The sequence below is a fragment of the Symphalangus syndactylus genome, chromosome 14 (assembly GCF_028878055.3).
Source record: "Symphalangus syndactylus isolate Jambi chromosome 14, NHGRI_mSymSyn1-v2.1_pri, whole genome shotgun sequence".
Classification (NCBI taxonomy): domain Eukaryota; kingdom Metazoa; phylum Chordata; class Mammalia; order Primates; family Hylobatidae; genus Symphalangus; species Symphalangus syndactylus.
Window position 1 is genome coordinate 46,689,221 of NC_072436.2, and position 25,751 is coordinate 46,714,971.

General features: G+C 38.6%; 2 protein-coding genes across 8 annotated transcripts in view; both read left to right on the plus strand.

Annotated features, from left to right (window-relative positions):
- LOC129462958 (E3 SUMO-protein ligase RanBP2-like) overlaps positions 1-7,435 on the plus strand; it is a 62,022-nt gene extending 54,587 nt beyond the window's left edge. Inside the window, 8 exon segments of the mRNA XM_063617045.1 lie at positions 200-277; positions 2,633-2,803; positions 3,421-3,513; positions 3,797-4,053; positions 4,544-4,771; positions 5,472-5,745; positions 5,868-6,206; positions 6,931-7,435. Coding sequence (XP_063473115.1) covers positions 200-277; positions 2,633-2,803; positions 3,421-3,513; positions 3,797-4,053; positions 4,544-4,771; positions 5,472-5,745; positions 5,868-6,206; positions 6,931-7,232 — 1,742 coding nt within the window. The 3' untranslated portion in view covers positions 7,233-7,435.
- Positions 7,436-10,092: 2,657 nt separating this feature from the next.
- Positions 10,093-25,751, plus strand: part of LOC129461840 (coiled-coil domain-containing protein 138) — an 80,165-nt gene continuing 64,506 nt past the window's right edge. For 2 of the 7 annotated variants that reach the window (XR_010115419.1, XM_063616676.1), the window contains exons 1-4: positions 10,325-12,291; positions 15,005-15,127; positions 17,870-18,051; positions 21,741-21,899. Coding sequence is in view for 6 of the 7 variants with exons in the window: in XM_063616676.1 (XP_063472746.1) it covers positions 17,887-18,051; positions 21,741-21,899 (324 nt within the window). In the remaining variant the exon portion in view is untranslated. Of the gene's footprint in view, positions 10,270-10,321; positions 12,292-14,999; positions 15,128-17,869; positions 18,052-21,740; positions 21,900-25,751 lie in introns of those variants that run through there. The other 5 variants (XM_063616678.1, XM_063616677.1, XM_063616679.1 and 2 more) reach the window with 5 other exon arrangements.

Below are 25,751 nucleotides of genomic sequence, written 5' to 3' on the forward strand. Positions count from 1 at the left end.
GATGTTCTCATTTTTTATGTTGTATGTCAGTCTTGCTCATTTATTAAATGAGCAAAGAATGAAACTACAGGGATAAATGAATATGGAAGACAATCAGATTGGTGGTATAAATTGAGGGATTCTGGCTTTTTATGTTTTAAAAGCATACTCATTCTGTTTCCCAAAATGTTAAAAAAATGAAATATTCTTTATTTTCTAGGATTTAATTTTAGCCTCTTTAAATCTAATCCCATGGCCTTTTGGACTAGCACCCCTTCCTCACAGCCTAAGAGCAAAGGTATAGAACTAGCATTCTCAGTATGAGATAACAGCAGTTTTTAGCAGCTGGTAGCCCTTAGCAAAGTATTAATAACTGTGGTTGTATGAAATTAAGTACTTACCACTACAACATGCATGTTAAAGAATGCCAGTTTAAGCAAAGTACCTTTTGACTGGTGGCATGACACCCTTGTTGGTTTGTTTTTTAAAATGTACTGGGATGCTGATTTGTAATATACTTCATTGCTTTGTTATTTCAGGTCTGCTCAATGAAGACCTATGTTTTATTTAATGTTTATCTTTAGCCACTAACATCTGCCTGCATTCAAATGTAGTGGCAACAGCATGTATACAATATGGAAGAGTGTCCCCGTAGGGCTGTTCTTGTGTGCATGGTTTAGAAAAATGTTGTATTTGAAAATGGACCCCATTTTTAACAGCCAGCATTCTATAAAGCTTGCACAGATCATTTTTAGAAGTGTGGCTACTACAGTGGAACAAGTGGGATCTGTTGAAGGCCTTCAAGAACAGGTTAGGGAAGTGAAATCTCACCATTAGTGACCAGTAACACATCTTAGCCATGCCAAGCAAGTACAATGATAAAGTAACAATCTCTGATTTTTTTTTAAAGTATACCAGTTTTATTACTAGCTAAGGTAGCTCTTAATCTTTTATTTTTAAAGATACAGTCTTTGAGAAATGTGAAAAGTGTTAACTTAAAAGTGGATGTATACTTGCATACAATTTCTGTGAGCTCCAGGTTAGGAATCCCTGACCTAAGAACGAATGTGCCTATACACTACTGTAGAACAAAGAGCTTTATTCTGTTTTGAATCTGATGTCATTGTCCCAAGGGACCTTAGAAATGAAGACTTTAGACATGAGTAAACTGAGGCCATCTTGGCCTCAATCTGATTTACCCAAGGTGTCTTTACTGAGTAATAGCAGAAGTGGAAAAAGAATCTGTATCTTACGGTGTACTGTTATTTCTCCTAGCTAGGAAATGATACTAAGTTTTTGTTTATAATGAAGGAGAGGGACAAATTTAACATTGTAAAAGGAAGGGCACTGGTTCTCCAGAGCAGTGTCATCCAGTAGAAATAAAATATAACCTGTGTATGTAATTTAAAATTGTCATTTGGTGCAATGGCTTGTGCCTATAATCCGTTACTTGGGAGGCTGAGGCAGAGGGATCACTGGAGCCCACAAGTTCCAGGCTTCAGTGAACTATGATCACATCAGTGCACTCCAGCTCTGGGTGACAAAGCAAGACCACATCTCAAATAAATAAATAAATACATACATAAATTTTCTAGTAGCCATATTAAAACAAATAAAAAGAAACAGTTAAAAAGGGAAACAGATGAAAGTAATTTTATTGATATATTTGATTTAACTCATTATGTCCAAAATATCATTTTAACTTCTAATTAATATAAAAATGATATTTTACATTATTGTTCTTCACCAAGTCTTCAAAATCCAGTGTGTGTGTTTACACTTACTGTTAGCATGTCTTGATTTGGACTAGTCACCTTGTGAGGTTTTAATAGAATGTGGCTAGGCTACCATATTGGACAGCATAGCTCTCAGAATGTTTCTCTGTCACCAGTTGGTATACATGGCATGCTTCATGACCGGCTTACTTTATTAAACTCCTTTAGCCAGAAATTCTTCTTTACATTAACAGATCAGAACAGGTTGTATATAGGTTTTTTCTCTTTCTAATTTTTTGCCCTTTGCATTGATGGTGGCTGGGGATGGGTTGTTTTCAGCCATATGAATGGTCTTAGATTTTATATTGTTAGCTACCCATAGAGTAACAGTTTTTATTTGATTTTATCTAGTATCATGCTTGAACGTAGGCAAACTAGATGCAACTCTAGTCACCTTCCATTCTTGGCAATTGTTAACTTCCCTTACAGGAATTAATCACAGTTGGCTTTGGATTAGTTTCATATGTATACTAATACTTGCTTATGTTTCTTTAAGATTTTTTTCAATTGCTGCAAATGCATGGATATTTTGGTAAACTATTGTATGCTAAGTATAGTTAGGCAACACTTTAAAATTTTTAACCTTTTAAATTCTAGAAATTAGTAGTAATTCTTTTCAATGACTGTTAAACACAAGATTTTTTTTTGTTTTCTTTGGTTTTAAATAGATTCTGTGTTCACTTAGGGTTTTTGGTAGAACACTAAATCAGGATGCTAATTCTAATTCATGATTATCATACATCTCTGCATCAAAGTATATGTTTTTTATCAGCATGCTGTTTTAACCTATAGATAAGTTCCATGGTTATTTTCAGTTAGAGTATTAACGTCAATACTTAATACCTTATCTTTGTCAATTTTTTTGACTGGTGTTACAGCAAAAGAGAAGAAAAAACCTGAAGATTCCCCCTCAGATGATGATGTTCTCATTGTATATGAAGTAACTCCAACCGCTGACCAGAAAGCCCTTGCAACCAAACTTAAACTTCCTCCAACTTTCTTCTGCTACAAGAATAGACCAGATTATGTTAGTGAAGAAGAGGAGGATGGTAAAACTTTTGTTATTTCAAAAACACTCTGTTCCCGCTAATCTTAGTAAAATTGGGAGTATGGTTTAATTATTTTAAGCCTGCCTCTTAGAACTTATCACTAATATCCTTGCAGGTAGATATTTACCCTAAATGTATGTGCAAATGGTCAATGGATACAATGATCAAAAGAACTGTAATCATTAAGCAAGCATTTTTTGGATGGCTAATGTGCCAGGCATGTGTTTTGAGGGGATTTAAAATAATTATAATTTTTCTGGAGTCTTAAAGATGTGGAAGAGAGAGATAAGGCAGACAAGGTTCCAGTGGAAAACTTTGTATGCCATAACAGTTTTTAAGCTGGACAGTTAAATAAAAGTCTCAATAGAATCAGTTGGACAGTGGTATACAGTATTGGGTTATGGGACAAGGAGATCGGAAGATGAGCTAAAATGAGAGCAGCTCAAACAAGATGAGAGGCTGAGCTAAAGCTCTAGCAGTAAGAGAGGTATTAAAGATATAAAATTGGCTGCGATTCAAATGTGGAGAGTGAGAAAGGGTGAAGTTGGAGGTAGTCTCTAAGCAAGGAAAATCCCCCAAAATTAACTAGAAATTCTTTTAATCAATTGTATTTTAAGATGAAGATTTCGAAACAGCTGTCAAGAAACTTAATGGAAAACTATATCTGGATGGCTCAGAAAAATGTAGACCCTTGGAAGAAAATATAGCAGGTATGTTAAGTGTAAAGGACATTTATAATGCTTTTAACAAGTCTTCTATTTAGAAGGAATAACCTAGTCTGATAATTTCTATAATTATCAATTTTATTATGCCCATGGTGATTTAAAGTACTTAAAACTAACAGGTGAAAATATTCTTTTCTGGGTGTTCCTTGTTTTTCATTAGTATGTACAGGTCTTGTTACCTGGGTCTGTAGATTATATTGATGACTACCACTGTAGAGAAGTTGGGCTTCATCTAATTTCGTTTGCTTGTGTTGTACTGATTTTTCAGATAATGAGAAAGAATGTATCATTGTTTGGGAAAAGAAACCAACAGTTGAAGAGAAGGCAAAAGCAGATACGTTAAAACTTCCACCTACATTTTTTTGTGGAGTCTGTAGTGATACTGATGAAGACAATGGAAATGGGGAAGACTTTCAATCAGAGCTTCAAAAAGTTCAGGAAGCTCAAGTAAGAACATCTCTAATAAATTTTCCTTTTAGTTCCATTGCCTTTGTTGATGCAGTAAACTTTAGAATGTTCTTATTTATTTATTTATTTTTGAGACAGAATTTCACTCTTGTTGCCCAGGCTGGAGTACAATGGCATGCTCGTGGCTCACTGCAGCATCCACCTCCCAGGTTCAAGTGAATCTCCTTCCTCAGCCTCCCGAGTAGTTGGGATTACAGGCGCCTGCCACCACGCCTGGCTAATATTTGTATTTTTAGTAGAGACGGGGTTTCGCCATGTTGGGCAGGCTGGTCTCGAACTCCTGACCTCAGGAGATGTGCTCACCTCGGCCTCACAAAGTGCTGGGATTACAGGCGTGAGCCATTGCGCCCAGCCTAATTTTTGTATTATTAGTAGAGATGGGGTTTCACCATGTTGGCCAGGCTGGTCTTGAACCCCTGACCTCAGGTGACCTCGGCCTCCCAAAGTGCTGGGATTACAGGCGTGAGGAATTTACTAGAATAATATAATTTTAAACATTTAAAATTAATGTACATATTACATCATCAGGAATTAGAGGGATTGATAAAATAAGAGGGGGATGAAAAATGTAAAAAATAGATACCAGTGTTTAAATATCCTGATTTATTCATCAGATAAAAATTCCCAGTGGGCAAATACTGGAGCGGCTGTGTTTGGAACACAGTCAGTCGGAACCCAGTCAGCCAGTAAAGTTGGTGAAGATGAAGATGGTAGTGATGAAGAAGTAGTTCATAATGAAGATATCCATTTTGAACCAATAGTGTCACTACCAGAGGTAAATGTTAAGGAATTAACCTTTTACTAATAACTTATTTTTCATTTTTAAGTTTAAAACTTACCCTGGCTTGATCTGTCAGGGTATCATTGTTTGCATTTAAGAATGTTTACAGTTTGAAATGGAAGCTCTATTAGATGTCTAGCCTTTAAGTATAAATTATCTTTTTGCAGTTTTTACACAAATATTGGTTTGTAAATTCTATATGTAATTATTGGTAAGAAATAATTTTTTCTTATGTTTCTAGAATATCATGTTTGTTTTTATAACATGATTCTGGGGAAGAATTAACCTCATACTCACCAAAGTCCTTTCAATAAACGTTAACCTTGTATGTTTTTTGGACAAGAACATTGTTCTAGGAAAATTATTTTGTCATTTTTTAACCTCAGTCAGTAGCTAATATTTCTCTTCAGTAGCAAACACTTTTGAAACCTCTCTGTCCTATAAAGAAAAGCATTTAATTTCCAAAGGGAAAATGAATATTATGTAAAAGAAAATATTTAATGATAAATCAGGTCTTTACTCCCTCAGCCAAATCAGATATATTCCTAGCCCTAAGATATATAACCAGTTATCACATTAACAAATTCTCTTCATCATCACAAAGAAAATGCCTTAAAAGAATTTGGATCTTTGAAATTTGTCATGGAATTTATTATAAGCAGCAGCTTATAGAGAATTTCATCTCCTATTATAGGTAGAAGTAAAATCTGGAGAAGAAGATGAAGAAATTTTGTTTAAAGAGAGAGCCAAACTTTATAGATGGGATCGGGATGTCAGTCAGTGGAAGGAGCGTGGTGTTGGAGATATAAAGATTCTTTGGTATACAATGAAGAATTATTACCGGATCCTAATGAGAAGAGACCAGGTTTTTAAAGTGTGTGCAAACCACGTTATTACTAAAACAATGGAATTAAAGCCCTTAAATGTTTCAAATAATGCTCTAGTTTGGACTGCCTCAGATTATGCTGGTGAGTTTTTACATTCAAATGCTACTTTTCATTTTTTGGACTTTTCTAAAATCTATAACAAAGCAACTTATAACAGTTATTTTAATACTAAGGTCACTGCTTCCCCTTTCCCTCCCTAATAGATGGAGAAGCAAAAGTAGAACAGCTTACAGTGAGATTTAAAACTAAGGAAGTAGCTGATTGTTTCAAGAAAACATTTGAAGAATGTCAGCAGAATTTAATGAAACCCCAGAAAGGACATGTATCACTGGCAGCAGAATTATCAAAGGAGACCGATCCTGTGGTGGTTTTCGATGTTTGTGCGGACAGTGAACCTCTAGGGAGGATAACTATGGAATTATTTTCGAACATTGTTCCTCGGACTGCTGAGAACTTCAGAGCACTATGCACTGGAGAGAAAGGCTTTGGTTTCAAGAATTCCATTTTTCACAGAGTAATTCCAGATTTTATTTGCCAAGTAGGTATTATTAAGTACATACCACAATTGAGGTCTTGAAGAGTGCACCATACTAACGAGAAATTTGAGTATTTTTCCTTGACCTTATCCTGTACTTTTGTTAAAGATTTATTTAGGTTTTCCACACATGGAATCACATGGCATCACTACCCATTCCCTGCTCCTGCCTAAAACTTTCAACCTAAAATAATTGAGGCTGGGCACAATGACTCATACCTGTAATTCCAGCACTTTAGGAGGCCAAGGCAGGCAGATTGCTTGAGCCCCAGAATTTGAGACCAGCCTGGGCAATGTGGCAAAAATCTCGTCTGGACAAAAAATACAAAAATTAGCCAGGTGTGGTGGTGTGCGTCTGTGGTCCCAGCTACAAGGAAACTGAGGTGGGAGCATCCAGGAGGCCAAGGCTGCAGTGGGCTGGGTTTGCACCACTGCACTCCATCCTGGGCAACAAAAGTGAGACAGCCTGTCTTTAAAAAAAATAAATAAAAAAAAATCAAATTTTCAGTACTTGAGACCTAGTAGAGACTAAGGGATGGGAAAAACCTTTTCCTTTTTCATCTTCTTTCCAACAATATGAATTTCTTAGTTTTCAGATTATACTCAGGAAAGCTAGGCTTTAGGATTTATCCTGTAGTGATGAGTTCTGTGTGTATTTTAATATTTTACTGAGGATTCCTATTAATTGAAAAATTTCTTTAACTTTTATTATAAATCTTTTTTTCGGGAAGGAGATATCACCAAACATGATGGAACAGGCGGACAGTCCATTTATGGAGACAAATTTGAAGATGAAAATTTTGATGTGAAACATACTGGTCCTGGTTTACTATCCATGGCCAATCAAGGTCAGAATACCAATAATTCTCAATTTTTTATAACACTGAAAAAAGCAGAACATTTGGACTTTAAGCATGTAGTATTTGGGTTTGTTAAGGATGGCATGGATACTGTGAAAAAGACTGAATCATTTGGTTCTCCCAAAGGGTCTGTTTGTCGAAGAATAACTATCACAGAATGCGGACAGATATAAAATCATTTTTTTCATAGAAAATTTCATCTGTATAAGCAGTTGGATTGAAGCTTAGCTATTACAATTTGATAATTATGTTCAGCTTTTGAAAATGGACGTTTCCAATGTAAAAATGTAAAATTGCAGCTTATAGCTGTTGTCACTTTTTAATGTGCTATAATTGACCTTGCATGGTGTGAAATAAAAGTTTAAACACTGGTGTATTTCAGGTGTACTTGTGTTTATGTACTCCTGACATATTTGTATTAAAATGGAATAATACTAATCTTGTTAAAAGCAATAGAGCTTCTCAAACTATTCAAGGAATATGATATATGCAATTTAATTTTAATTCCTTTTAAGATATTTGGACTTCCTGCATGGATATACTTACCATTTGAATAAACGGACCACAACTTGGATAATTTTATTTTAGATTTGAAATATATTTGTTAATCTTAACTATTGGTGTACTCATTTATGCATAGAGACTCGTTTATGAATGGGTAGAGCCACAGAATGTATAGAATTAACCAAAGTGCTCTTCTCTAGAATCTTTACACCTCCTGTGTGGTTACAAGGTAACTTTGTAAGTAGCGTACCTTCCTTAAAATATCTAGCTTCCTGTGCCCTTTCATAGGTATTCAATTAATTTTTACATTTTAAACAAGTTGACTATTTCCTTTAGAGGTTTTGTTTTAAACTTTTCTGTCATCTGTCTCTACTACCTCAGAAACTGCAGCTTGGTTCTGATGATAGAAATTGAATTTTTCCTTGTAGTTATTGTGATAAAGTATGAATATTTTTAGAAAGTCTATACCATGTTCTTTAAAGATTTGCTTTAATACAAGATTGGTGCAGTACCTTTTTCTGGTAAATTTTGTAGCAGAAATAAAATGACAATTCCTAAGAGCCACTGACATTCAAAAAATTCATTACTTATGCTTTGGGTTCATTCTAGTCTAAAGTAAGGAAGACAATTCAAAGGCAGTAAATTCAAACTACCGCATAATTTCCAGAGCTCCTAGTTTCTCAAGTTTGATACACACTGAAAACGTATATGGAAATGGCTTGTATCATCAAATGTTAGGCAAATTGCTAAAGAAAAGAGGATGTTCTTATTGGCCTACTCAATATGGAACTACAAAGAATCCAGGTAGAACACAAAATTTTGTATATTGCAATTACGAATATTGACTGTCTTCCACCCATCTGTGTTCTTTCTGGTGAAATTACCTTATTATATTTAGAGAGGAAAGACAGGTTTATTCCCTGTTATATGGGGATTTGGAAATTGGGTATCCTAAAGCAAGTAACTGTTCAACCACCAGTCAAAAGAGGGGAGGGATGTTGTGCGAGTAATGAGTGATGGTATACCATCACCATTCCACTCGGCCACAAAGCCAGATACCTGAAATAAACCTACTCCAAATGTATCAGTTCAGTCTTGAACCATGGATTATATATGTTTACACTAAATATTTCAAATTGGCTTATTTGGAAATTTATGTAATACAAACTGATGTAAAGTGTGTTGTAACTTTTCAGCTGAGACAGTTGATGCCTTCGTCATGATTTTAGAATAAATTCTTAAGTTAATGCAAGTGCTTTTTAAAAGACTTTTTACAGATTTCTATGCTTTCTTAAAGCATTAAAGTTACGAATTAAAAAACTTTAAAAACTTTGACCAAAAATTTGACAAAATGACATGTAAACTGACTTTTCCAGTATTAGCATTCCAAAGATGCTTAAAAGTGGCTTGTGGCATTTATGAGAAAGTCTTTGTGTCACATTTCAGGAAAGGACTTTGATTTCTCTTTGTTATTTAATCACTGATGTGGTCTAAAGCCACGATGATATGTATCTTTCCTTTTAAACTGGATTTTACATTGTCTCATTAAAATCTGCTTAAAGATAGAATAAAATTCATTATTTGTACATCTTAAATGGTACTTTATGGCAAAAAGTATGGCTTAAGTAATTTTCAGATAATAACTCCTGAAGTATAGATTTTATAAAACTTGGGCATTTGGGAACTTTAATCCAGAGAATTTAGGAGTTGTTAGTCCAGAGATGCAGCTGACAGTCACAATTTAGAAAAGTAAAAGATGACACCACTGTAATTTTATGAATGAGAAAAATGAAGTGGTTGTACAGTTCCCCTCAGTCAGTTTTGTTTAACATAGGTTTTCAGGTTGATGTATACTATGGTTAGCATTGTTGTAGATATTGGCAAAAGCTTTTTCCTTTTCAAAAAAAAAATTTCTTTTCCAGGGTGCTTACATTCTAACTATTCTTTTTAATACCCTGTTATACTCCATATGGAACACACGGAAAGTGAGGTAATCTGCAATGTCTATGCTCAGCTTTCCTTTTTTTTTTTTTTTTTTTTAATTTTAAGAGATGGGAGTCTTGCTATGTTACCCAGGATAGATGTTAACTCCCAGGCTCAAAGCAATGCTCCCGCCTCAGCCTCCCTAGCAGCCGGGACTACACGCGCGCCACTACTCCCGGCTCAGATATACTCTTGGTTTTTCTTTTATATGTCAGTTAGCAAAGGTCACTTCTGATAGAACGACAGGTCTATGTGGTGAGTGCAAACGCACACCAACTTACAGGTTAAATGGAGCTGGAGCGGAGCGCTGCAGGCAGGTGTGGGGCCTCGGTGCCCCTCCACCTGTGGCACCCAGGCGGCTAGGGCAGCACTAGCGCGGGGAGATGCGATACTACTGTTACCAGGTCTGCAGTGCTAGCACGAGAAACTTGCAGGACGCGCGGTCAAGCCGAGCTGCTTTCTCGGGGTCCTCCAGTCCCGCCCCGCCCTTTCCCTGCCGCCGTGCGTGCCTCAGGGGGCGGGGCCTGGCACGTCGTGATGCACTGCGGCCGCGTCGCGCCGCGGGTTTGTTGAACGCGGTTCCTGGGGAGACCGCTGCGGTTGCGGTGTGCTGTGGAGCCGAAGGTCGTGAAGCCACCGGGGCAGGATTTAGTAGTGGAGCGTCTCAAACGCCGCTACGGACTCGGGAGCAGCTGCCCTGACGAGGTGAAGCCGCCGTCCGAGGTCCGCGGGTGGGCTCCTGCTGCTGCGGGCGGCCCACCCCGTCCCCGCGCAGCCGGTCTGGGGGCACGCAGCGGCTCTGGTCCCGGCGCCTGCACTCCCGCTGTGGCTGCGGCTTGGGCCTAGTGGAAGCGGGCGGGAAGGGCGGGTGTTGTGCTGCAGGGGCGCGGGGGCGCGGGGTGCCGCTTCACCTATGTCTCTGTGTTCATGGTATACGGGCATGGTGTGGTGTTAAAGTATTATTCAGCTTTTTTTTGCAGTGATGTGAATGGAGTTGTGAAAACAATTGAATTGCTTTTTAAAAGAGGCTTATTTCGAAGTAATTTCAGACTTACTCAAAAGTTGCTACAGTAGTACCAAGAATTCCTTGTACCTTCACTTGCATTCACAAATTAATATTTTGCCACATTTGCTTTACCATTCGTTCTCTCCCCTTCTCTCCCTACACATGCATTTTTTCCCCTTTGAACTATTTGAGGGTAATTTGCAGGCATCATGCCCCTTTATCTCTAAATAGAAATAACTTGTGTATTTTTCCTAAGCATAAGGATGTTCTCTTTTAATAACCACAGTAATATTTTCAGGAAAATTAGAATTGTTATAATATTTGGTAATCTAGAGTTCGTATGAAATTTCAGCAATTATCTCGATAATACCTTTTATAGGAAAATTTTTTCTTAGTGCAGATCCAATCCAAGAACGAGCATTGATTGCATTTGATTGTCCTTTTTGTTGCCTTTAATCTGGAACAGGTTCGCAGCCTTTGTTTTCTGTAAGATTGGTTTTTTTGAAAAGTGTAAGAATTATTTATTGGAGTGTTTCTCCGTTTGGGTTTATCTTATAGATGCTTGTTCATTAGATTGATTATGTATTTTTGGCAGGAGCATGAGATGAGTGATGTGTGGCCTGCTGTGGGGAGGTACATGATGTTGGTTTGTCACATTATTGATATTAACTTTGATCACTTGGTTAAGATGGTGTCTACAAGATTTCTCCACTCTAACCTTTGTAATTAATATGTAATTTGTGGGGAAATATTTTGAGACAGTAAATTGAGTCTTAGTAAACAAATTAAATATCTTTTTTTTAGTACGATTTTTCAAATTTTTATCATTCTAAATGTAAGAGAAGAACTCTAACTTCCCCAGGTAAGCCAGTATTTTGTGTATTTGGGGGTTTCAAAAATTTAATTTGAGGCCGGGCGTGGTGGCTCACGCCTGTAATCCCAGCACTTTGGGAGGCCGAGGCAGGCGTATCACCTGAGGTCAGGAGTTCGAGACCAGCCAGGCCAACGTGGTGAAATCCCGTCTCTACTAAACATAAAAAATTAGCCAAGCATGGTGGCGGGCGTCTGTAATCCCAACTGTTCGGAAGGCTGAGGCAGGAGAATTGGTTGAACCCGTGAGGCAGAGGTTGCAGTGAGCCGAGATGGCACCACTACACTCCAGCCTGGGCAACAAGAGCGAAACTCAGTCTCAAAAAAGAAAAAAATAGGCTGGGCGTGGTGGCTCACACCTGTTAATCCCAGCACTTTGGGAGGCTGAGGCGGGCGGGTCACGAGGTCAGGAGATCGAGACCATCCTAGCTAACACGGTGAAACCCTGTCTCTACTAAAAAAAAAATACAAAAGATTAGCTGGGTGTGGTGGCGGGCTCCTGTTGTCCCAGCTACTCGGGAGGCTGAGGCAGGAGAATGGTGTGAACCCGGGAGACGGAGCTTGCAGTGAGCTGAGATCGCGCCACTGCACTCCAGCCTGGGCGACAGAGCAAGACTCCGTCTCAAAAAAAAAAAAAGAAAAAAATAATTTGAAAGAGAAGATTTTAAAAATATTATGTAGACTTATGGCCAGTGCCAGATATTTTGTGATACATTGTTCTGGTAATCTTTCGTGGTTTCTTGGTCATTGACAGGTGATTTGGATATCTACTCTGGAGATAAAGTTGGTTCATCGTTAAAATATTCTGATGAAAGCAAGCATTATAGAACACCATTGTGCAGCTTATTCAAGCCTGCAAATGTGAATTGGTAAAGTACCCTGAAACTTTGCTGTTGCTACCCCCTTAGTATCTCAAGAAACTGAGAAAGAGAAAAGGGCAGGTTATATTTTTGCTCTTTCCTGAGAACAAGTATAAGGCAGTCTGGAGCCTGCTAAATAGTTGAAGCAAGTCACTTATTAATTTTTACTGAGAATCTCTGTAATAAAAGCACAGACCTAGCATTATGTTTAGTGGCATAATGGAAAGTTATTTATATAATGTAAAAGATTAGCATATGTTTATGGTTATTCATCCGGGACCCAAATGAAGACTCTGCTCCCTTTCTTTAAAAAAAATTGTTTTAGAAAAGGAACTATGGGCCAGGTGAGGTGGCTCACGCCTGTAATCGCAGCACTTTGGGAGGCCGAGGTGGGTGGATCACCTGAGGTCTGGAGTTCGAGACCACCCTGGCCAACATGGTGAAACCCCGTTTCTACTAAAAAATAGAAAAATAAGCCGGGCGTGGTGGTGTGCACCTGGAATCTCAGCTACTTGAGAGGCTGAGTGAGGAGAATCACTTGAACCCAGAAGGTGGAGGTTGCAGTGAGCTAAGATTGCGCCATTGCACTCCAGCCTGGGTGACAAGAGCAAAACCCTGTCGTGAAGAAAGAAAAAAAAAAAAAAGGAACTACAAAAAAAACTGCCATACAGGTTTTGTTAGGCGGCAGCATTTTACTATCTCTGGTGTGTCTGGTATTGTGGTACGCATTGTATTTAGGTGATTGAGAGAGAGAGATTGAAGAAGGCGGTCTGGGGAGATGGTAACTGCAGAGTATGTAGGATACAGTGCTGGGTTAAAAGAAGTTGCCGTTCTGTAAGGAAGATACTATTTACTATGGGGAAAAAGTATAAAAACTGGAAGCTAAGGTAAAATAAAGATCTAAGTTGGATATTATTTAATGCTAAAAATATGTGGCAGAAAGAAATGCTATGGATATCAAGAAGGAGTAAGCATTTTGAAAGATGTATACATATGTAACATGAAATGTTGAGATAATTGTGGAGAGAAAAAATAATTATGCCTGAAGTATCTGTATGTTACATAATTAGTATTTGGGAGCTTGACTTTTTTTAATACAGTTTTCTCTTTCTCTACTTAAGTTAATCTGTGTAACATTTCGAACAGTTCTGAGTAAATAATAAGTACTCAAGTGTTAGCTATTATCATTGTTATTACTATTTCATGTTGCACTCACAAAATCTAGTTGATCTAGATTTAGGATTTAGACATGAGCTATGTTGAATGTAGGGTAAGGAAAGTGAAAATTGCTTTTAAGGTAATAATTATAAATTCATGGAAATTGTTTTCTTTTTAACTGAGTTTTATCATTTTTTAAATAATGACCTGGGTATAATTCTAAACTATAATCTGAAGGTTTTGGCCTATGAAGGTTTTCATAACATTGGACCCCTAGTTGCGATCTGGTCTGAAACTATGCTGTCCAGCACGGTAGCAACAGGCCACACGTACCCATTGAGTACTTGAAATGCGGCTGGTCTGAATTGAGATATGCTGTAAGTGTCATATACACACTGGCTTTCTAAGACTTAGCATAGATAACAAAAATTAGCCGGGCATGGTGGCAGGTGCCTGTAGTCCCAGCTACTCAGGAGACTGAGACAGGAGAACTGCTTGGACCTGGAGGCAGAGGTTGCAGTGAGCCAAGATCACGCCACTGCACTGCAACCTGGGTGACAGTGAGACTCCGTCTCAAAAAATAAATAAGCATGGATAAAATAATGTAAAATATCTTAATTTCGTGTGTGTGTATGTGGGTTTGCAGGGGGCGGGGTCATGCTCCTGTTGCCCAGGCTGTGAGTGCAGTGGCATAATTGTAACTCACTGTAGCCTGCAACTCCTGGGCTCAAACGATCCTCTCACCTCAGCCTTCTGAGTAGCTGGGACTACAGATGTGCATCACTACTCCTGGCTAATTTGTTTAATTTAATTTATTTTTTTTTTGTAGAGACAGAATCTCACTGTGTTGTCCAGGCTGGTCTTGAACTCCCGGGCTCAAGAGACTCCCACTTCGGCCTCCCAAAGTGCTGAGATCACAGGCATGAGCCACTATGCCTGTTCTATCCTAATAATTTTTAACATTGATTACATGTTGAAATGATGATCTCTTAGATATACTATATATTAAATAATATTTTTAAAATTTATTTTTTTAATGTGCTACTAGAAAATTTTAAATTACCTGTATGACTTGCATTATGTTGCTTTTGAACAATACTATTCTAAAAATTTCAACTCAGATTGTCTTTTTGGAGAGAACACCTGGGATTCTAGTTCTGCTCCACTTTCTACTCGTTATGTCACGCATTAGTTATTTGACTTTTTTAGGTTTAGTTTCCTTATGTACATTATTTTAGCTAAAACTACCTTATAGATAACAGATTATTGGGAGTCAAACTAAAGTGTTCCTTAGCTGTAGAGTATACCACAGGTAGGTATATGTCATTTTAAATAAAGTCTATTTAATGTGTAGAAAAAGATGCTTTTGGTGGGTTATCAATGATCAGTGACTGTTACTTTTTACATTTTTCCTTTTTACATGTTTACGTTTTGCAGTTTAAAAAATGTTTTTACATTTTTCTCAGTTGTTATGCTTTTAATATTTGAAAAGCAGTTTTATCTTTTTAAAATGCTATAGTAAACTTCTAGATTGCTGTGATACAATTATTTTTTTAAAGCCTAGATGATGAACTGGATTCTTTCCATGATTTGAAGAAACAGGAAACAGAAGAAGAGTTAATTGGAAATGATTATAGAGTTAGTACCTCCAAAATAACCAAGCAGTCTTTTAAAGAAATAGAAAAAGGTAAAATAAATATTTTAGAACAATCAATTAAGTAGTAACTTTGTCAAATAGAGTACATGAAACTTCCCTCCTAGTAATAACACTGGCCCCCACGAGTCTGCATATTTCTGTGTTCTGAACTTCTGTAAGCCAGGAGATAGTTACTGTGCTTCTTCTTAATCTAAAGGAGCAGAGAAAATTAAACTTCATTATTTTTCAGTAATATTCATGTACCCTCAAAATTTATCAAAATAAATTAATAACAGTAGATGATTGTGATAGTATTTGACTACAATATTTTGAGAAAATACTCCAGATTATTTAAAGTATGGATTTCTGGGCACTGAACTGCCAGCAGTTTTCTGTGTATCTGGCTGCATTTCATAGTTGTGGCAGGATTTCAAGGAATGAGACAACCAGAAATGGCACCCTTCACCCTCTGGGCTACAAGACTTTGAGTTTCCCTGTTGATAATACCGATAATACTGGTGCCGGTATTATGGTCTACACACAACAACATTCATTTTCCTCTTTTCCCTCTCCTTCGTTTTCCTTTGTCCCATTATTCTCATCATTTGAGGAAGATGAAAAATAATTCTGTCGGGACTTGTGTTTCCTGCTATATGGTCGATTTTCCCAGTGGAAAACATGGGATAAGGTATAAAGAAAATGTTGCTTGTATTCCATTAAAAGTAATGGCAAAAGCCGCAATGACTTTTGCACCAACCTCATATTTGAAAGTAGACAAAATTAAGAAATGCTCAGGCCAGGGATTGGTGAGTCGGGAACCTAGACAGGCAAGTAGAGCTCTGTGACTGTGCCTTTCGCTTTTAGGGCATTTGCTGAACTGAGTGAAGTGAAGCTTTTCATTTTAAAAGATTCATACTATGTTTTATTTTTGCTTCTCTGTTGTCTGTTCAAAATGGAGTATAATGGAAGACACCCCCCCTCCCTTTTTAAAGCTGGGGCTTCCATGAGTCTAGTGCAAGTTAAAACCACTGAGCGTCGGCCAGGCGCGGTGGCTCACGCCTGTAATCCCAGCACTTTGGGAGGCCGAGGCGGGTGGGTCACGAGGTCAGGTGATTGAGACCATCCTGGCTAACACAGTGAAACCCCGTCTCTACTAAAAATACAAAAAATTAGCCAGGCATGGTGGCACGTGCCTGTAGTCCCAGTACTCGGGAGCCTGAGGCAGGAGAATCACTTGAACCTGGGAAGCGGAGGTTGCAGTGAGCTGGGATTGTGCCACTGCACTCCAGTCTGGGCGACAGAGCGAGACTCCGTCTCAAAAAAAGAAAAAAAAAAGGCTGGGCACAGTGGCTTGTGCCTGTAATCCCAGCACTTTGGGAGGCGGAGGTGGGCGGATCACGAGGTCAGGAGATCCAGACCATCCTGGCTAACACGGTGAAACCCCGTCTCTACTAAAAAAAAAAATAAAAAAAATTAGCCGGGCATGGTGGCGGGCCCCTGTAGTCCCAGCTACTTGGGAGGGGGAGCTTGCAGTGAGCCGAGATCGCCCACTGCACTCCAGGCTGGGTGACAGAGCGAGACTCCGTCTCAGAAAACAAAACAAAGAAACAAAAAAAAAACCACTGGGCGAGAACATTTTATACTCTAATTGTTAGAAGGAAATAAATTCTGACAGTATAGTGCTGGCAAGGATATCAAGCAAGAGGAACTCACTTATCTGCTGCTGTTGGGAGAGTAAATTGATACAGCCACTTTGGAAAACAATTTGGCATCACTAGTAAAGTTGAATCTGCACATACACCCTGTGATCTAGCAATTTTGCTACTACTTATATACCCTCAGGAAACTTTTTTTTTTTTTTTTGAGACGGAGTCTCGCTCTGTCGCCCAGGCTGGAGTGCAGTGGCACGATCTGGGCTCACTGCAAGCTCTGTCTCCTGGGTTCACGCCATTCTCCTGCCTCAGCCTCCCGAGTAGCTGGGACTACAGGCGCCCGCCATCACGTCCGGCTAATTTTTTTTTATTTTTATTTTTTTGTATTTTTAGTAGAGACGGGGTTTCACTGTGTTAGCCAGGATGGTCTCAATCTCCTGACCTCATGACCCGCCCACCTCGGCCTCCCAAAGTGCTGGGATTATAGGCGTGAGCCACCGCGCCCGGCCACCCTCAGGAAACTCTTAAACTTGTGCACCAGAAGCCATGTACAAGACTGTGTAGCATCTGTATAGCCAAAGCAGCTCAAATTTCCACCTGTAGGAGGATGCTGTATACAGTGTTTGCAAAATAGGATATACAGTGAAGATTTGTGAACCTGCTAAAAGAAGTTATAGAAATTATGTTAATACACTTACATATAAAATATAAAAGGCAAAACAAGGACTTAAAATGTAAGTAGTGGAGATTAAACAGCAAAGTGAAGCAGCATGTAACACTTATTTGCATTAGTGGTAAATTTGGTTTAGGGGAGAGAGGGGAACATGATTAGGGGCTTCTGAGGTTGCTTTCCATTTCTTGGCAATTAATGTCTTTTTATATCCTTTAAAATATTTTATTTTGAAATCACTTCAGACTTACAGAAAAGTTGCAAAGATAGGGCAATCAGTTGCTGTATACCCTTCACCCAAATTTTCCGATGTTACCACTTTACCGTATTTGCTATATTATTCTTTGTCTCTCTTGAAACTTTTTAATGTTATAATTTGTACTTAAAGCATCTCTTCCTAAAGGTTACTCTGAGTATATTTGAAACAATAAGTTAATAAAGTTTATAATGCAAATGTTATTTTGTTTGCAGTTGCCCTGCCAACTAATATGACCTCATCGAGACCTTGGACTGAGTGTTGTAGTGATGCAGGTGACTCTCCTTTGAAATCTGTCAGCTATCCAAAATCTAAAGCATCAGACAAGCGCAGTTTACTTCCACATCAGATCAATCAGATATATGACGAATTATTTCAGATACATCTGAAACTGCAGGTAAGAACTAAATACCGAATCGAGAATTCAGAAATATTTATGTTCCAAGAACCAAGCATTTATAAAATTTGAATATAATATATTTCATTTTAATTACTTTAGATAAGTTTGTCAAGACAAGGACAGAAGGGGACAAACTCAAATTATAGGGACTAATGAAGGGAAAAATACAATGGCTGAGAGAAAATAGAGACAGTGGTGTTTTTATTTTTAGGTGTGTGTTTCAGACTGTCTTGTATTTTATTTGATTTCCATCCCATCCTTACTTAAGCAATAAAATCTGATAAAGTATGCTTTTTGATGTAGATGCTCTAGCTTTATTGTTTTAAGTACTTATATATAAAGGGTCCACTTGTCAACTCTCATCAAAATTGAACTCTTAACATTTGCTTATTATCTGCCTTTGGGGTTTTTTGTTTCTAAAGTGTATTTTTTTTTTTTTTTTTTTTTTTGCGATGGAGTCTTGCTCTGTCACCCAGGCTGGAGTGCAGTGGTGTGATCTTGGCTCACTGCAGCCTCCACCGCCTGGGTTCCAGTGATTCTCCTGCCTCAGCCTCCTGAGAAGCTGGGATTACAGGTGCACGCCACCCCGCCCAGCCAATTTTTTGTATTTTTAGTAGAGATGGGGTTTCACCATGTTGGCTAGGCTGATCTTGAACTCCTGGCCTCAGGTGATCTGCCCCCGCTTGGCCTCCCAAAGTGCTGGGTTTACAGGCGTGAGCCACAGCGCCCAGCCTAAAGAGTATAATTTATATATTAAGCATCCACGAGAAGTAGAGAAGGAAGCAGAAGTGTATGTAATGCACAGTATCTGTTTGAAATTCTTCCCATTGGAAACACATGAAATAGTTAAGCATTTCTTTAAAACCAGTATTTCGTTTTGTCAAAATAATTCAGATTGTAATTACCATAGCATTTTAGAAAAAGATTATTTTAGCCTAAAATCACCAGGAAAAGTTTAGGGAGAGACTTAAACTGGTCTTTGAGAAAGATAATAGTGGAAAGGGCATTCCAGGTATAAGGAATTGGAAATGAGAGGTGTTCTGAAAAGCAGTGATTGTCCAGTTGTGCATTTATTAGCCTGTCTGGAGGAAAGAAAATAGTGAAAACTCAGGCTGGGTATTTTACAAGTTTTTAAGCAAAGGATTGTCAGAGTAAAGTCAGGTTTTAGGAAGATTCCTTGGATAGCACTTTATAGGATAAAAAAGAATAGGCAAGATTGCAAGGATATATCTGTCATTTGTAGCAAACATAAAGATGTTTAATAAGAAAAAAATGAAGTACAATGGATTAGCTGGTTTAATCAGTCTATAGTTTATTTTTTATTTTATTTATTTATTTTTTTGAGACGGAGTCTCACTCTGTTGCCTAGGCTGGAGTGCAGTGGTGCAATCTCGGCTCACTGCAAGCTCCGCCTCCCGGGTTCACGCCATTCTCCTGCCTCAGCCTCGCGAGTAGCTGGGACTACAGGTGCCTGCCACCACACCTGGCTAATTTTTTTTTTTGTATTTTTAGTAGAGACGGGGTTTCACTGTGTTAGCCAGGATGGTCTCGATCTCCTGACTTCGTGATCTGCCCGCCTCGGCCTCCCAAAGTGCCGGGATTACAGGCATGAGCCACCGCGCCTGGCCAAATCAGTCTATAGTTTAATCTGACTTTAACATTTACTTTGTAAGTACAGCCACTGTGGAAAACACTTCGGAGGTTCCTTAAACTATAAGTAGAACTACCGTATGATCCAGCAATCCCACTCCTGGGTATATCCCCCAAAAAAGAAAACAGTGTGTCGAAGAGATACCTGCACTCCCATGTTCATTGCAGCTCTGTTCATAATAACCAAAATATGGAGTCAATCTAAGTGTCCGTTGGCAGATAAAGAAAATGTGGTATCTATACACAATGGAATATTATTCAGCCATAAAAAGAATGAAATCCTATCACTGACAGCAGCATAGATAGAATTGGAGGTCATCATATTAAGAGAAATAAGCCAGGCACAGAAGAACAGACATTGCATGTTCTCACTCATGTGGGGTGGGAACTAAAGAAGTGGATCTCATAGAAATAGAGATGGAATGGTGGTTACCAGAGGCTGGGAGGGGAAGGGTAGCAGGGGTGAAGAGAGGTTAGTTAATGGGTACAAAAACACAGTTAGATAGGAGTAAGTTTCAGTATTTACTAGTACAAGAGGGAAATTATAGTTAATGATAACTTATTGTATATTTTAAAGTAGCTAGAGAAGAATTGTAATGTTCTCAACACAAAGAAAGAATAAATGTTTGAGGTAATAGATATCCCCATCACCTTGGTGGGGATGTTAAGTAGGCTGTTTGGACTTGACTTCGGAGCCTGTGAGAAAGATCTGAGCAGTTGTAAGTTGGGAACAATTAGCATATACTTGGTAATTTTAGCCATTGAGTGGATATCATTAAGCAGAAAGAGTATAAGGAATGAGAAGGAAAATGGCTCCAGCCCAAATCCTGAGGAATATTAGCAATTAAGTGACAGTAGAGGAAGCAGAGCCTATAAAGGAGCCTGAGAAGCCATGGCCAGAGAGAGTTAGTGGAAAACTAGGAGGATGGTGTCATGGAAACCAACGAAGGACAGCATTTTAAGTTGGAGGAAAGGGATAGCAGTATAAAATGCTATTGAGAGAATCAGTAAAATAAGGACTGAAAAGTGACCTTTAGGTTTACTAATAGGTAAGAGGAATGTGGGCTGAAGCCAGTCTTAAGTGAGTTGAGGAGTGATTCTGAAATAAGAGACCTCAGCAAATGTAGATGGTTGTAAAGGGGAGGAGGTGAGTGGGTGGGGCCAAGAGAGACTTAGTTCAGATGGGGTGGGAGAGGTTGAAAATAATAGAGGGATAATCAGCAGAGCAGTCTTCACAGGATGGCTTAAGGCAATATGATCCTGAGCCTGCCTTTTTAATGAGGGAAGGAGAAGCATGTATATATGTATTTTATGAAAAAGAGATTGATGTTTTCTTCTGCTGTCTTCTGTTTTTTCCCTGTGAAGTTAGAGACCAGGCTATTCACAGAGAGTGGAATATAGGACGTGATGTATTCCAAGTTAATAGAAAGGAGAAGGCTCAAAATAGACACTTTGGAGAATGAGGGAGAGAGAGATGGCTGTGAACATATATAAAGATTTTTGGACTGCATTGAGAATCTAGTACAGGATTGAGACCATGAATTTGTAATGGGGCCACTTTTCACGGTGTGTGATTTTTTTTTATTTCTCCAGTGGTACTTAGCTGAGTAGCATGGGGCCAGGGAAGATGGTCAGGATGCTTATCCAGACCTCGTTCTTTCAGCCCAAGGTGATAGACAACAAGATGAGGGAGTGGAGGGTATAGGTAAAATAGTGGACTATGATGTAGAAGCAGAGCATGGAATTTAAGCTGGATCGGGAACTAAATCTGCATAGTGCTGATCCATTTTGGACCCCAGATTCTCTTGCATCATCACAGTGGACTCTTACTATAGTATCATATCATTTAAAATCAAGATATAATTTCTGTGCAAATTTACTTGCTATACTAGTCTAGCTACTGTAATCCAGATTGTCCTTAGGTACCCCTGTATTCCTGAAAACCACTTGGTTAAACCACAGTGTCAGCCAATAGGAATATAATTTGCAGAATTTGTGACTTTTCAAGAGTATTAAAATCTGGCATTTTGATACAGTGTGAAACTGCAGCACAACAGAAATTTGCTGAAGAACTTCAAAAGCGAGAACGTTTTTTACTTGAAAGAGAACAACTGCTTTTCAGACGTGAAAATGCCTTGAGTAAAATTAAAGGTGTCGAAGAAGAGGTTCTTACAAGATTTCAAATTATAAAAGAGGTAACTATATAGCCTTTGATTTTAGAGTGTTGTATTTCTTCTTTTCTTCTTAGATTCACTAGTTACTAACATTTTGCCACATTTGCTTATTTCTCATTCCCTTCCTCCTCCTCTCCACACCTACACACACACACACACACATTTTTTCTGATCCATTTGAAAGCAGTTTGTAAAAATCATGATTCTGTCCCTAAATACCTCAGCATGTATCTCATAAGAATAAAGACATTCTCCAGACCATTAGCATATCAGGAAATTAATGCTAACTAAATAACTTATTTATAGTCCATGTTTACTTTCTCAATTGGTCTTCAGTATGTCTTTTGTTGTTTGCGGGGGGGGTTGTATGTTTGTTTGATCAAGGAACTAGACAAGATTCATGCGTTATATTTGGTTGTTATATCTTTCTGGTTTCTTTGAATCTAGAGCAGTCAACCTCACCATCTTTGAAGAATTCGGGCCAGCAGTCTTATATGTCACATTGCAGATTTGCCTGATTGCTTCCTAATGATAATATGTAGACAAAATAGTTTTGGCAAGGATATTACATAGGTGGTATAATATACTTTGCTTCATATCAAGACATATATTACTGTACATATAACTTACTTGGAGTAAAATTCGTTGTCTGTTGTACATTTCTATGAGTTTGGAAAAATGCATTCAGTTTTGCAATCACAACCATCATCAAGATCAAGAGTAGTTCAGCTCGCCGGCAGTTCCCTTACGCTCTCTTGTAGCTATCCCTTTCCTCCAGCCTCAGCCCTTGGCAACCACGGACCTATTTTCTGTCCCAGTACATCTGCCTTTTCCAGAATGTCATGTTAATAGCATCATTTTATGATTTTTCTTTATCTTTGGTTTTCAGTAGCAGTTTATTTACAGTGTTTCTTGACATACTTTTCTTTCACTTTGTTCTGTTTGTGGTTAACCGAGCTTCTTGAATTTGGAAAGTTCTGTCTTTTGCCAAATTTGGGGAATCTTCAGCCAATATTTCATCAAATATTTTTTCCACTTTCTTTCTTGTCTCCTCCTGGATCTCCAGTGACTCCTTGTGCTGTTTCCCCACAGATATCTGAGGCTCCGTTCCTTTTTTTCCCATTATTTTCTTCAGTGTTCTTCAGATAGTTTCTTGATCCGTCTTAAAGTTCATTATTTCTTTTTTAATCTCCATGTTGCTATTGAGCCTATCTAGTGAAAAATTTTTTTTTTTTTTTTTTGAGACAGAGTCTCGCTGTCGCCCAGGCTGGAGTGCAGTGGCGTGATCTCGGCTCGCTGCAGGCTCCACCCCCCGGGGGTTCACGCCATTCTCCTGCCTCAGCCTCCCGAGTAGCTGGGACTACGGGCGCCCGCCACCTCGCCCGGCTAATTTTTTGTATTTTTAGTAGAGATGGGGTTTCACTGTGTTAGCCAGGATGGTCTCGATCTCCTCACCTCGTGATCTGCCCGCCTCAGCCTCCCAAAGTGCTGGGATTACAGGTGTGAGCCACCGTGCCCAGCCGAAATTTTTATTTTTGATATTTAAAAATTCTAAAATTTCAAGTTGTTTAAGAAATTTATTTTTGTTTTCTTCATAAGCATTTCTGTCTTTATGTTTATATATATTTACTTTTACCTCATGGAGCATAGTTTAAGAACTATGTATCACCTGTATCATCTCAAGATTGGGATCTGTTGATTATCTTTTTTTCTTGAGGCTTAGTCACATTCTTTGGTTCTTCGTATGTTCAGTGATTTTTAGGGTATATTCAAGACCTTCTGGTTAATGTATAGATTTTGGGTTCTATTGTTACCTTCTGGAGAATATTGTTGATTTTAAAGCATTCAGCTCAATTAGATTTAGGCCTCACTGTTTTTTTTTTTTCCGAGATAGTCTCGCTCTATCATCCAGGCTGGAGCGCAGTGGCACGATCTCGGCTCACTACAACCTCCACCTCCTGGGTTCAAGCGATTCTCCTGCCTCGGCCTCCTGAGTAGCTGGGAATACAGGCGCCCACCACCATGCCCGGCTAATTTTTGTATTTTTAGTAGGGACGGGGTTTCACCATGTTGGTCAGGCTGGTCTTGAATTCCTGACCTCAAGCAATCCACCTGCCTCACCCTCCCAAAGTGCTGGGATCACAGGCGTGCCTGGCCAGGCCTCAGTTTTTTCTCACCTCCTCTGGGCAGTGGTTCTTATATCAGTTCAGCTTTCAAAGCCTTTGCAGTGTTGCTGTGGAGTTGTCTTGTGCCTGTGCCTCTTAAAGGTTGGTCTGAGACTTGGGTAACAGTTTAAAATCCTAATGCATTTCTGAAAGCTTTTGCTGTGCTGCTCTGGGTCTTTTTTTTTTTTTTTTTTAATATATATATATATATTTTGAACATTTATCTGCTTGAGTTTTTTATTTTTTATTTTTTATTATTATACTTTAGGTTTTAGGGTACATGTGCACAATGTGCAGGTTTGTTACATATGTATCCATGTGCCATGTTGATTTGCTGCACCCATTAACTAGTCTTTTAGCGTTAGGTATATCTCCTAATGCTGTCCCTCCCCCCTCCCCCCACTCCACAACAGTCCCCAGAGTGTGATGTTCCCCTTTCCTGTGTCCATGAGTTCTCATTGTTCAATTCCCACCTATGAGTGAGAACATGCGGTATTTGGTTTTTTTGTCCTTGCGATAGTTTACTGAGAATGATGTTCTGGGTCTTTTTTGTGCAGGTAAAGAGGCATTGAAGTGTTAGCTAAGACTTAGGTAATAGTTTTAAACTGAGCTCCATTCTCCAAGCGTTTGCTCTACTGCTTTTGGTCTGTCCTGTGCCTGCCTAAGCGGCTCAAAGGTGAGCCCGATTTGCACAGGTTCATAAACACCAGAGTGAGAGGATCCTCTTTTTGAGTCTCTCTTCTGCGGGATTCTCCCCACACTCTGGCTCGTAGGGGCCCCTCTTCCTGGTTTTCTTGCCAGGAAGACTGGTTTTCTCTCATTCTTTAGTGGACATTTTTTAGAGCTTTAGTGGAAATTTAAAAAAAAATTTTTTTTTTTAAATTGTTTTAGAGACAGAGTCTCACTGTGTTGCCCAGATTGGAGTGCAGTGGCTATTCACAGACATCTTCATAGCTCACTGCACCCTCAAGTCATCTTCCTCCCTCAGCCTCCTGAGTGGCTGGGACTACAGATGTGCACCACTGTGCCCAGCTAGTGGAAGTTTTTGTTCTGCTTCTCCATGTCTGGGACCCACCCTGAGGCAAAATGTTGAGAGAAGAGGAAAAATAAAAATGCAGGAAACTACCCTTGAGGGTTGCTTCTACAAGTTTTCTCTCCCATCACAATGTCCTCCCCTTTTTTCTTTTCATAGTTGTCAGTTGTTTTATGGTTTATTTAGGGCTTTTAGCTGTAATCAGTGGGAGAAGAATGTATTGAGCTTATCCTGCTGTGCTAGAAGTGGAATGCATATGTTTTTAATATCTTTTAGATATGGAAAAAGTTGGACAATGAAAATAATAGTTTTAAAAATAACTGTATTTGTGACTATATCCTAAGTTATTTAAGGGATTAATATAGTAATAAAGTCATACAAAGATTAACTTCTTAGAATATTGGATTTTTTTCACAGGGGTAAAGAGTGCTTAGATTCTCTGATCTCTCCATTTTAATCTTATTCTTGATTCTCTCTCTTTAGATTTGTGTATCTATTTTTATTAAGTATGAAGATAATTGCCTTATTTTCATCGTATTTATATCATTACTTGGAAGAAGGGAATTAATTCAATTTTTTGATTTCCTGTAGAAACTTGTTTTAAAACTTTATAAGTAAGTTGAAAGGTGAAACTATTAAGTATTCACATTTAAAATCTAAAACATGCTATCCCAT